Source organism: Oryzias latipes, chromosome 24 (assembly GCF_053564925.1).
Source record: "Oryzias latipes strain Hd-rR chromosome 24, Olatipes_Hd-rR_3.1".
Lineage (NCBI taxonomy): Eukaryota > Metazoa > Chordata > Actinopteri > Beloniformes > Adrianichthyidae > Oryzias > Oryzias latipes.
Window position 1 is genome coordinate 21,148,628 of NC_136260.1, and position 13,225 is coordinate 21,161,852.

The 13,225-nt window shown below is 39.9% G+C and overlaps 1 protein-coding gene across 38 annotated transcripts in view; it reads right to left on the reverse strand.

Moving 5' to 3' along the window:
• The window catches only part of nrxn3b (neurexin 3b), a 330,206-nt gene that overhangs the window by 193,197 nt on the left and 123,784 nt on the right, over window positions 1-13,225 (reverse strand). For all 38 annotated transcript variants that reach the window (XR_013654201.1, XR_013654205.1, XR_013654204.1 and 35 more), the window contains one exon: window positions 8,703-9,086. Coding sequence is in view for 30 of the 38 variants with exons in the window: in XM_078943168.1 (XP_078799294.1) it covers window positions 8,703-9,086 (384 nt within the window). In the remaining 8 variants the exon portion in view is untranslated. The remainder of the gene's footprint in view (window positions 1-8,702; window positions 9,087-13,225) is intronic.

Here is a 13,225-nt window from a genome sequence, read left to right on the forward strand (position 1 = left end):
ACAAGAGTGTGTCAGTAAGCTGAAGTTCAAACAGGACATCGCCTGAAGTGCAAATACAAAGACATAAGAAGGCAGCAGTGTAATGAAAGATGTCATCACTGATCTGTGATGGGCTTACTTCCAGCCATCAGCTCAGGCCTGGAGCCAGTGCTTCTCTTCACAGACAGTCAGGGAAACACAAGCACTTACTGTATGTGGGCGGTGGCATCTTGTAAGGGAGAATGCAATATGCATTAGACACAATTCAATCTGTCTCCTGCGGATTTGTGTGCATGTAGATGCAACCAGAAAAAAAGAGTAGAGTCTCGGGGGGATTGCCTGGCACATAGCCGACACAATGTCAGAGAAATACACTTCATTAAAGCCGATTAACTTCTTTATCAACTGCCCAGTTTTGTTTTATTTTTTATTTTGCAAAGCTTTACTGTCACCACCCTTCAGAACCAACAAACCACCTCTTTCTGTCTGTTTGAGTGACTGTCTTGATTGAAACGAGTCACAAGATGGCATTCTTTTTCTCCTGGCAGCCAACGACATCAAATAAACCCCCTGTAGCCTTGAATTAATGTCACCTCTTACACTTAAAGACTCAAATACGACCTAAATAATCTGTTGTAGTTGAGTTCTCCTTATGGAGAGTAACATTTGAGTAACCTTTTCATGTAGTGGTACGTAAAAATCAAAAGGAATTGGAGCCCGGAGCGATCTCCCAAAGACGGGAAAGGACGGAGTCCACCTTAAAACATCATCATTAGAGGAGAGAAATGGCTTTCTCTCGTTTTGCTCTCTGTACTGACTGCAGGCTTTTCAAGATAAAAATCACTTCTTAGCCTTACTTTTAAAGTATTCATCTGCATGCCTGATTTAACCTAATTACAAACATCCCACACAGATTAGGCTAAATTGCAAAAATAACTTTTTCTTTGGTGAGAAAATGATTAAATCTTGCTCTAGAGGAACCCAAAACGTTTACATTTGTACAGTTCTACTTTTTTGAAGTGCATGTTCTTGTCACATTTTTCTTTCATTATGGGGAACATATGTGAAAGAAAATTAAGCCTCAATTTGCATTTTCAGAGTAATTCAGCAATCCATTTCAGAAAAATTCAGCAAAAATGCCATTAGCTTGTAGCAGTCACGTAGGTGCCATAATCCTTGGACCAAAGCTCCCTACCCTCTTTGTTCTGATTCTTTCGCTTGTAGACAAATAAATACATGAACGTCTTTGTGTTCTTCATCAGAGCTGGCATCTGTCATTAAACTGTACGACTGGATAGCGCCAATATTGATAACCATTTTGTCTCATTTGTAATGTTGGGTTGGGGGTGTGAGGGACTGTAAGCTAGCGGGAGAGTGCATGAAAAAAGGGATGATGGGAAGTCTGAGCAGGCCTACACTGTGCCAACGATCTCATCCACAACTCAGAGGTAAATTTCTAATTAATTCATGTCTTCTTTCACTGCACCCATAAACCTCCTCTTTGGTCTTCCTCTAGACCTCTTGATTGGCAGCTCTAGACTCAGAATCATTCTACCAAGATAAACACCGTCTCTCCTCTGGATATGTCTGAACCATCTCAGTGCTCACATGACATCTGATGTCCCTCTGATGTACATATTCCTGATCCTCATCCATCCTGGTCACTCCCAACCCAACTTTAGCATTTTCTTCTCTGCTAACTCCAGTTCTAGTTCCTGTTTTTTCCTCAGAGCAACTGTCTTCAGGTCCAACAACATGGCTGGTCTCTCCACAGTTTTCTACACCTTTCCTTCCATTTGAGCTGAAAATCCTCTATCATTTTCTCAACCCCTTCCAACTTGCCTGCATACGCTTCTTCATTTCTGTTCCAGACTCTTCATTACTCTGGTCTGTTGACCCTAGATGCTTCAAAATCATCCACCTACTTTATCACTTCTCCCTGTAACCTCACGCTTTCGCTTGGGTCCTTCTCATTCAAACTTGTACTCCATCTTGCTGCAGCTAACCTTCATTCCTCTCCTGTCCAGGGTCACCCTCCAACCATCCAGCTTTTCCTCCACCTGTTCCCTGCTTGCGCTACAAATTACAATGTCATCTGCAAACACTGATTTGCATATCTGGTTTGGCAAAGATTTTAGTTCGGATGCCCTTCATGACATAACCCTATATTTATCCAAGTTTGGGACCAGCACAATGAGACCTTGGCTTGACTCCCTCGTGGCAATATTCCGCTCTGAAGAAACTATTTTTTAAGAAAAGCAGGGGTTTTTTTTGTTGTTTTTTTTATTTTGGCTAAAATTACATAGTCATATATAAAGGACCACTGGGAACACATTTACAGTAGATCAAAGGATGATCAGTGTGGGACTTTTAACAATTTGGGATGTCTAAAAAAAATCATGTCAATCTACGTGTCCTGCTATATTAACTTTTTTTTTTCCCTCTTTGTTTGGAACATCTGCTGTGGCTGTTTGAATTCAGTTCACAGGCAGACAGGTTTCCAGCAGGCCTGCAGTCCTGGTCACAACCCTGACAAGAGAGGTCCACAGGGGCCAGGGCTCAGGTATTATGCACCTGCACATGCCACTGGTACTGCCTGGCCAGCTGGCCTAAAGCCTCAGCAGTCAGGAGGCTGTGATCTTCAACAAAATGCTCACAGTCATGAACAAAAGGGATACAAAATACAGGGAGAGGGCAGGAATACTCCTGAACGGAAAGTGTAAGCATAACACAAAAATCACATTTAACAGGTTCACATAGGATGTGCACGGGAAACACACAAACAACCTCCCTGCTGACGCCACATCTGTTTGTGTGATGCCAAGGCATGCGCTCGATCACAGGTGCTGTCATGTCTCGTGGGGGGAGCCAAAATGATATGCCAAACAGAGGGATGGTGTGGAGGGGGTGTCAGAGGGAAGATGTAACGGAGGAGGGAAGCAAAACAGAAACAAACCTGAAATAAGACAGAAATCATCTTTATGGCCTAGTAAAGCTGGCACTGATATCAGGTACAATGGAAGGAGAAGACAGCTTCACTGTCGTGTGCTAGTTGTTGCCTAGTGCGATCTTTGATCTGCTCAAACAGTCTAAAATATCTGTCACGTTGCGTTTTTCTTCTGGTAAACAGAGCAAAAGGAATATTCGGCTCCCAGATGAAGAGTTACACGCTGCTCTGTTCAATACAAACAAAATGATTTTTTTTTTTTTCATTTTCAACCAAACTGTGGTAAAATAATAATTTTATGGTAATTTAATGATAGATTATTCCGACAATTTGTTAAATTTTGTAAAAGTGTTCCCAGTGGTCTTTTAAGTAGCGGCATGATTAATTTGTTGTTTTCTAGTAAAAAATTTCAGCAGAGCGGCAGTCGTTCAGTAAAAATTTGTTTCCAAATTGTGAGCCAGACCATTGGTGCAGAACAACCCCACCCCCCTTCCCGTCACCCATAACTGAACTATGTGTTTACACGCTGTCCCTCTAGTGCAACAAAAATGACGAGCAATATTGGAGCTATCCAGCTGTTTAGAGTCAGATACCAGCTCAGACAAGTAAAAAAATAAAACATATGTGGATCTAGTCGTCTACAAGTGGAAAAAAGAGGCATCCGAATGGAGTGGAGCAGGGAGCTTGTGGTCCACCCAGTGTATTTTCTACAAGACAAAACTATTTTTTTCAAACTGTATTTTTTCATCTTCTCCTGATTCAATTTGAATAAATAAATACTCAGAAATGTATTTTAAGCTTAACTTTCTTAATGTATGTCCTCCATTGTCAGAAAAAAATTTCACAACATCTTAAAAACATTATATATATATAGATTATGTACGTATAGGTAAATGGTAAATGGCGTATACTTATATAGCGCCTTTCTTCCTAAAAGGACAAAGCGCTTTACAGTCACAGACCCATTCACCCAGTCACACACACATTCACTCACTGGTGGTGGCTCCGCTGCCAAACACAGGCACCTGCCTACCACCAGAGGCAAGGTGGGGTTCAGTGTCTTGCCCAAGGACACTTTGAATCATGGGCGTGCAAGGCGGGAATTGAACCTGCAATCTTATGATCACGGGTCGACCGCCCTACCGCTGCACCACGACCGCCCCTACAATATTGGAATGGGCCTGATTTGGAATTGGAAGTGGAGACAAAATACAAACAATACTAGAACTCCATGGAAAATCCCAGTCAGAAAAGCAGTATTTAAAATAACCAGGATATTGTGCCATTATCACCAGTGTTTTATATATTTTTGGAAATCTCTGCAATTTCCATAACATTAACCAAAAATGCTTTTCAAAAACCACAACTACAGGAGGTAGCCCCAAGTTTGCAAAGAAGACAACTCTATTCTTTAGTTACTTTTACACAAGGGTTGTAACAATTAATTAAATAAAAAGGTTGCTATTCCTACAATCCAAACCACAATGATTTGTCTGAGGAAGGTTGTAAATCAAATCAACCTATACTATTGTATAATTGTTTCAAAAATAAACAAATCTATTTTATCCATATTGGAAAATACCATTTGGACTGATGGCAGGTTTATTTTACTTATTTACTTTACAACTGACTATACTGTAAGAAATAAATGGACTTTGGATTTTAGGTCAATGAATCGGATCAATCAAAATGAAACAATATCGGCTATTGTGAACCACAAATTATGAATTGAATCCTTGTTAAAGTGAATGTTACACTCCTACTTGACACATATCTATGAGTTACAGCAAATCTGTTGCATCTCCCACACCTCAATAGCACTGCCGTCCAGCTCCAGCCCCAAAGCCTGCTCTTCGTAGAAGACCTCAAGTACCACAACAGAGTCTGATATTTTCAACCAACAACCTGCTGGGCCCAGAGGATTTATGGCAAACTGACCCGTTATCACAACACACCTTCAGAGTGTTAAACTGCCACAAGAACTGGTCAGAGGTCCTTTGGCATCAATATGAGGACATGCTCAATGTTAGCAAGGTGGTCACCAGCAACTGGAGACATTTTAGATGGACAAACAGAAGCATGAATTGAAACCAGATAAAAAGGTTACACTTCCTGCTAAAAGTCAGCAGGAAAGGCCAAACTGTCAAGTACAAATGTAAAACCTTTGTTGTTCTCATGGAGCAACACTGATCTCTTATCTTTCTACCTCCTGTCTCATCATGCAAAAACAATTCTCTGTCGTATAGTAAATAGCAGACTTGAGATCAATAGCAAATATCGTGTGTGAATACATCTCAAGGGTTGTTTGATTTCATCTCTAGGGGAGTGTCAGGCACTTCCTTGCTTGGCAGCAAGGAAGAAAAAATGCTCTTCTTCCAGCAAGACATGATGCTTCCAAAAGGCATTTATTTCGGAAAAAATCTAAAACATCAAATGCCATTTTAAGCATTTCAAATTAAAACATAGATTGTACATCTTAAGAGCTGTAAACAAAAAGAAACTCAAATTGTGTTCCATTACCAACTGCAATCTTACAAATACTTTGTGTTAGGATCAATTTAAAAAAAATGTTTTAAAATAGTAAAATAATTAAGAAAAGTAAGTAAGTAAGAATGATTCCAAACAGAAAGCTGGACATAGCAGTCAAAACTGCCCTTATGATTAAATATGGGCTGTCTGCAAGCTGAAAATAGTCAAATCTGTACCGGACTTGCATGAACTATCAGGGTCACAGGCCGCTCTGTCTGCAGATCAAAAATGTTTGTGCACATTTTTATTATAGGTATTCTGTGTTCGATATATAGCAGCAAATGCCTATGCAACATGCAAGGGTTGGAAAGGGTGATGTAGGTGAGATGTGTCATACGGGTTTTTTATTTTTTCAAAACACCTCCAAGTCTTAGGCCTGTTAGTGCTGTTCTCACACCCTACTACCGACTAAAATGTGGCGTAAGGGCACCACATCATCCCTGTATGTCATAAGTGTGTGTTTCTTAGCCTTATGAATACTTCACAATACACTTACTCGCATGACAATGGTACATTCCATTATCATGACGTCCCTGACGGTAGCCATATGAGGAAACTGCAAGACAAACCTGAGACCCCTCAGGATGCATCCACTCCTCTCGATGACCTTCCACATACAGAGCTGGACAACCCCAAAACATGCAGCCCCACTTACTGTACTGCATACTGGTAAAACTCAGAACCAGTTTTTTCAAGTGCTAGTTAGTTAAAATGTATATTTATTATAAGATTCTTGTTAGCTAAACTCACTGGATTTTGTTCCCTGTTCTTTTATCTCTCTTTTTGCCTTCAGTTCACAGCCAATCCATGCCTGCTTGGACTGTCATTCCAGCTCCAGCTACACTTTTACTAGTAATGATTTGCTTATTTGAACAAGCCTCCTGCAGTTTATGTTGAATTAACTACAAACATGTCCTAGATCATAGCAAAACAGTCCAGTTCCACCAGTAGACTTGGTTCTCTCTTGCTGTTAAACATACGCAATTCTACCTTAGATGATCAGCTCAGTTGTAGAATATGGTTGTCCTAAAAATGCATATTTTAGATACAAGAATTGTATTTTTTAGTCATTCATGAATTGATTGTTAAAATAAAACTACTTCTTTGCGGCTGTTAACCCTGTAAACCCTTTGGTTCCTTCAAACCATGTTCTGCATGTGTTCAGGACCCGTCTTTGAGTGCATCATGATTAACCAACTATGACAGCCCATTTCTTGTACTGAAAAGTTTCCCAGAAATGTAACATTTCCCGAAGGGTAATCTACAGGGCAACCTATCTACAAAATGAATCTGAACATTGACTAGTCCTTTTTCTTTACAATGAGTTGTAAAAATGCCACCTTGACATGTATCATCATGAGTAAAATTCATCTTTCATGTTTAAGGCTTTACAAGCTATAATAATGCATAACCTTTGGAAAATATAAAACATTTAAAAATATTCCAATTAAATAACCAAAACCATGAACTAGGACTGAGCATGAAAATAGACAACTGTTGTGTTTCTTTCACTTTAAGAGCTGGTTCTTATGGTTTTCATACCCGGACAGAAGTGATGCAAGTTTGCAAACTAAAGGATTTTTTTCCTCATCTTTCTAATTGTTGACAGTGAACGATTTATATGTGCTGACATGGTGCAACATTCAGTACTGAGCAACACAAATACAAACACACACACACACACACATCGGCGCGAGCAGATTTGTATAACGGCTGCATCAGAGGCAAAAAATTCACTTCCAGGGGCAACATCAGCACATTTCATTCCACTTCTGCTGCTAAGAAGATTGAAGCCGAGTCCCACTGCTCCTAATGATGGCACCTGACGTCCTGTGGGATATCACTAAGTAACAGCACCACTCAATGAATGGAGACATGACATTTCAGGGATAAAAATGTGGCAAGAAACAAAATGGACATTGGAGTCATGTAAGTTTTAAAAGGTACACAACTTCATGCTTTTTTTTTTCTTCTCTGTGCAATACTTTTTGTGTATATCAAAGCAAAACTATACTGTTGGTAAACAGTGTATGCCTATACAGCGCCTTACTTCCTTCTTGGAAGTGCTTTACAGTCCCATTCAAGCACGTTCACACTCATTGACTTGCTGATGCTATCAAAAACTGGCGCCAATCTATAACCATCGGGAGCAATGTGGGGTTCAGTGTCTTTCCCAAGGACACTTTGACACATATATAAACTGTAAAACATAAATCTACTTCTTCTATTTGACTTCTGGAGACTATTATGTTAACAATCTTACAGTAAACTCCGTTTTTTGCCAGAAGTTCCTCAGGAAAGCTCTCTGCAATGTCTTTCCATGCATAGGTCATGCCTTTTGGCACGCTGTCCGTTCCTTAACATCATCAAAACCCATGTTTGTTCTTGCAACCCTCACTGGGATTTTCGGCTGTCTGTTCCCTACTTCCATAACTCCTTTTCTTGGAAAGAGTTGGCCGATAACACTCTTTGAGGTCACTCTTAGGTCGTCTCTCAGCAGAACTTCTAGAAGGCTCACTATGAAGGAAGGATATTTTGCCCTACACTGCTTCGTCTTGTCAATAACATACTACCTCTCCTTCACCAACACTCACATTTACTGTCAGCTTTAACAATCTGCTCTCCAGATGTTCCTTTTTTTCCCCCCTCAAACAGCCTCATCTGTTTACAGATCTTAGGTTCTCAGAAGGCTGCTTAAAGTCCTTTACTCAGCAAAGTAAGTCTCTGTGAAACTGCAAAATGGCTGGGAAGAACCTAAACAATGCACAGATAACGCACTCTTCCACAGCAAAGTGTCCCCGTCTCCTCTCTATCATCAAAACTTCATGATAGAGAGGCAGCCTCTTAAAATTCTGAAAAGGAGATTCTGTTTTAACCAGCGGGAAAGAAGTTCAACTTCTACCCAGAAGCTCTTCCAACTCGGAGTTTCTATTTCACAAAAATATGAAATAAAAATAAAAAATGGATCTAAATAAAAGCACAAAAAGAATGGACAAAGCATCTAAGGTCACACCTGTTTGCTAAACTGGAGTGCTATTCACTTACTAGAAAATCTGCAGAGCAGGTTGAATTAGTGGCACTCAGCCATAATGTTTGAGGTTAAAGAAAAAAAGACCTAATCCGCGAAATAACGCTCTACCAGCTGCTCTAACCTTTTTCAATCTGATTTACCAACAAATCAATAAACCTTTTGGCAGATAAAATGGTTTTAAAAACAAAAACAGATCAAACTGAAAATGACACTGACCTCTCTCGCAGGTACTGTCCCAGAAGCCCGTCCCAGTGCAATCACACACGAATCGGTTCCATCCCTCCCTACACGCTCCATTGTTTTTGCAGGGGCTGCTGTCACAATGCTTTCCCGTTATCTTGCTGCAGGAAAACTTGATGTCAGTTATGTTTTGCATCTGAGCGATCTGCCGGATGTTCTTGCTCCGTCCGTCAATGAAAAGATCCCGGATGCAGCCCACATAGCCGTAGTTGAGCATGGCGGTCCAGAGCTCTGTGGGGAGCACCAAACCCGCCCGGTTGTAAGGCAGACCGCCCAAATAAAGGTCTCCTTCAAGGTCCAAGATCTCATTTTCTCCACTTGCAGTAAAAGGGGTCCGATGGCTGTTTACTGAGATGATGCCTGCAGGGCAAAAAAGCAATTATTCCCAGATGTCACATTCTAGAGGTGTACATGTTAACATGTCACAGCGAACAAAGTCATATTTATTACTTTGTATTTTCTGTACAGACCTTGAAACATTTAGAAAAGTGCTTTTTTACATGAAGTAAACATGACTCAGATCCCTTGGGCTTTTGCAAGGAGCCAAAAAAATTGAATAAGAGTATCTTAGGTTAAATTCTAATGTGTTGAGTAGATTAGGCCAATTAGTCTGAAGATGTAAAACGTCAATTTTCACTGAGGTGTTAGGAACAACACAAACAGTGTGCTACGTTCAAGAAGGTGCCAAATGCACATTCTTGAATGCACTTTCAGCATATGGTGCTCATGGTGGACGAGCAGGGAGGGGCCTCTTCTTTTTCTGTGTCTACTGTTAAATAGTGCATGTCCGTCAGCTACAGTTGGAACAGGCTTGGTGTGAGTGGTGCAATTTTTGTGAATCTTGTTCCAGACTTTTTCTTTCTCAGCTCTATTCCAATATATGACAGACTTGGTATCATAACATTGCGGCCGGGCACAAACCTCAATGTTTAATTCCTCTTTCGGGATCAATGTTCAAACAATTGGCACTTAAGCGAAAATAAAAAAGATGACTTCCGTTTAGCACTACCAAATCCAAGTCCCTGATTGGTTAAAGTTCAACCTGGTATAGCTAATTCAAAGGTGTTTTGTACGTAGAGCCTAAAAACGGTTGTAGAAACCTATCTAGTGACACATGAAGACATGAGTTTTGAACGTGGAAACCTGAAGCGCCCATTTACACCGGTTTACATAGACTGTTCATGTAGTGGTCATTTGAATGTGTGTTGCTGAGGGCTGGGGGAACATACTTTTGGACCAGAGTTGTCAAAATCCAGACCTCGAGGAAAGCCTTCCTACTGGATTTCCAGAAATCCTGCCTTATCTGCTGCTGATTACCTGGATCAGGTGTGTTTAGCCAAAAATGAGCTTTAATGGCAGGTTGGTTGGAAAATGTGTGGGACAGCGGCCCTTGAGGTCTGGATAATGACACACCCTGCTTTAGACTAAATGACGGCATCAGGTTTATTAACTTTTTTATTATTATAAACTCCTTTTGCAATTTCTTTTTATTAAGTAAAACGAAAAGGTGAAAATAAATACTACTGAGACAACATCCTAATTGATGTAGGTCATCTTTTCTGAGGCCATTCTGTTAATGATGGTGCAGGGAACTGCCCAGCAGGAGGGCACAACGAAGGCTGGGGATGTTTATCTGACCCGGGTCACAACTAATGATATGCTGGGACAGTCCCACCATCTGCTGCCTCAGATTGGCATTAGCAAGACAAGGTTAAGAAACAGCACGTCTCGACTCGCAACCAGCTGTGAAAGGCTACCCACTCGATAAACACCGGCATCTGTTTTGTGGGGCAGTTACAGAAATTAACTAAAGTGCTGACAGTCAGATGATACTGCTGCAGCGGCGGCTTACTGCATCTGCTTTGAATGCATTGTGTAAAAAGGTTTAAAAAGCATGTCTTTGATACGTTTCTGCAGGGGAACTGAAAAGGATACACAGACAAGCATCACAAGGCTGTGAGTAGACTATTGTGGCTTGGTGAGAGCGACAGAAGCTTACTAAGACACAATACCTCCCTGCAATTTTGAAAATGTTTAGAATACAGAAACATCAAAATGTTTCAATCATAAACAAATAACAGTCCTAAAAAGTCCATGAGGACCTGGCACCTTGACATCTGTGAACCAGAATGTCCCATATTGGTTAAAAAAAGAAAATAATAATGACATACAAAACTGGCAACCCAATAATTAGGGTTTTTACAAAGCTAGATGATTGGAGTGGGTTTTTAACACCACATCTCTGCCTAAAAGTGTGCAACTTCTGCTTCCCTAATATTACTTTTTACCATAGTTTTTAAAATTATAAAACGTGTAATTCCTTAAAAAAAAAAAAAAAAAAAATACACATTCCTCCGCAAAAAATGGCTCTGCGTTCCAAAAATCAACTTTGGTGTCAATTTGACACACACTCACATATAATTACAAAAAATAAATCTACAGTTTTTTTATATAAATAAATATAATTAACATTTTCATGCATTATATGAAGATTTAGAAATTGCTTGATAATTGTTTGACTTACTTATTTTTAACTTCTGAAAAATAACTCAAACATTCAAAGAAAAAAACCTCTGCTTTTAAATGAAGTTGTGTAATTTCTGCCTCCAGCCGATGATGTCATCCGCCGACTTCTTGTCCCTCTCAAATAATCAGCAGGTTAATTGAAGCAAAAGATATCGACTCTGTGAACTTAAAGGACACTGAAGAAATCTCTCGACTTCAAATCAACTCAAAAGACGTTTTGCTGAGCTTGGTGCAGAGAAAACTCTCCTGCCCACAGCCTGAAACCAAGATCCAGAATGGGAGAACTTTTGCACTGAAAGGACGTGAGCTTGTCTTGGTTGCAAACCTGTGCTCTGATTTTAGTCTGACTGAGTCCTGCGGGTGAAACTAGGCTCAGCAGTGAAACTAATGTGAAGGTTTTCAGCCTGTGGGAGAAAACCCACAGCGAGCACACAAACAACTGGAATTCAGAGATGATCCAATGGGGACTTGTGTGAGAAATGTTAACTAAATTTGGTCAGCTTTGGACTTGATTCAACCATTTTAAGTGTCAGTAATTCAGATTTTCTTTGACAATTTCTTGCACCAAAAGAAACCTTCTGATGTCAGTTTTTTTTTTTAAGTCTAAAAATAGTTTGCATTAAAACTATGGCACACTGCTATATTTACCTCACAGCTGGAAAAGAGCTAAAGTTGGCATTAAATAATTCACTTGCAACCCATATTAACATTTCACTCAAGTCACAGCTGTGATTATGCCTGTTCTTAAGCATCTCTCAGTCTGGAATCCATTTATCTGTCTCATTCTTCTTCCTTCCCTGTAAAAAAATCTAACTTTCTTCTCTGCTATTGCACTCGGGTGCTGTGCTGGTGATTAATCAAAGCGGCGAGCTCTGACATACGGCTAAATTGGCTGCTTCAACCTGATATATAACATGGGCTGTAACGTCGACTAAAACAACAATGTTCTCTGGAGGATCTTTCCTAATGCAGAGATTGTGTTGGTTATAGACCTCAAGGCAAAGGAAGTTTCTAACTCTTTCTCTAATACAATCCACTTCCAATACTTAGGTTATGTTTTAATGTCAGAAGACATAAAAAAGCCAGAAGAAATGTACGTATAAGAGAGGTTGGATTTTATCCTCCATATAAAGGTTGAGATAAACATATTAAGGATGTTTACATGGTCTCTTGGTAATATTCAAAAGGTATTTGAAGTCCTGCAGCTGTTGCAACTCTCTTAAGTTTTTTTCTCCTTTTAAGCATTTCATCTTTATTTTTAATCTGGGATAAAAGTACCGCCAGTGGTTAAGATTTGACAATTCTTTAAACATTTCTCTTGTTTATTTATTTTTTTAAATTGTACAAGGTAACAGTTTGGAAAATTCTAATTAGAGATGTTTTTTTTTAATTTTTTTTATTGGATTTACCAAGATGAATGATCGATCATTTTAAAGCTGTGTTCACACCGAATGCGGTTAGTGCGGCAGGCCCGTTTCAATGTTAAGTTAATGCAAAGATCAGAAGTTCTGCAGCGCGATTTGGTCGTTGAGTGCTGCGCGGCAACCCGTTTTGGGTATCCGGCCACCATGTCGTGGCAAAAAATCTGACGAGCGTAGAATATTTCACCATGCTTGCACGTTGAAATAATGGAACTTTGTTGAAAAATTTGCATCGTGTGAACCAATCAGGAACTTAGAGGAATTGGGAGTTCCTCTAATACAGTGGTCCCCAACCTCCAGGCCACAGACCGATACCGCTCCATGGGCCACTTGGTATCGGGCCGCAGACAGAAAATATTTTCTGACACTGGCAGAAGTTTTACTTTGGAAAACAACTGGATTCTGTTTACCACATCTATCTGTCTTGACACGTCACGTGACTTTATGCAGCCGCTCAGAACGCAAAGTTTATAGCTCTACGCTTAAAAGCTAATAAAAATAAAATAATTAAACGTATTTGGAAAGTTGTCTTGGAGAGAAAAGCGCCAGTGA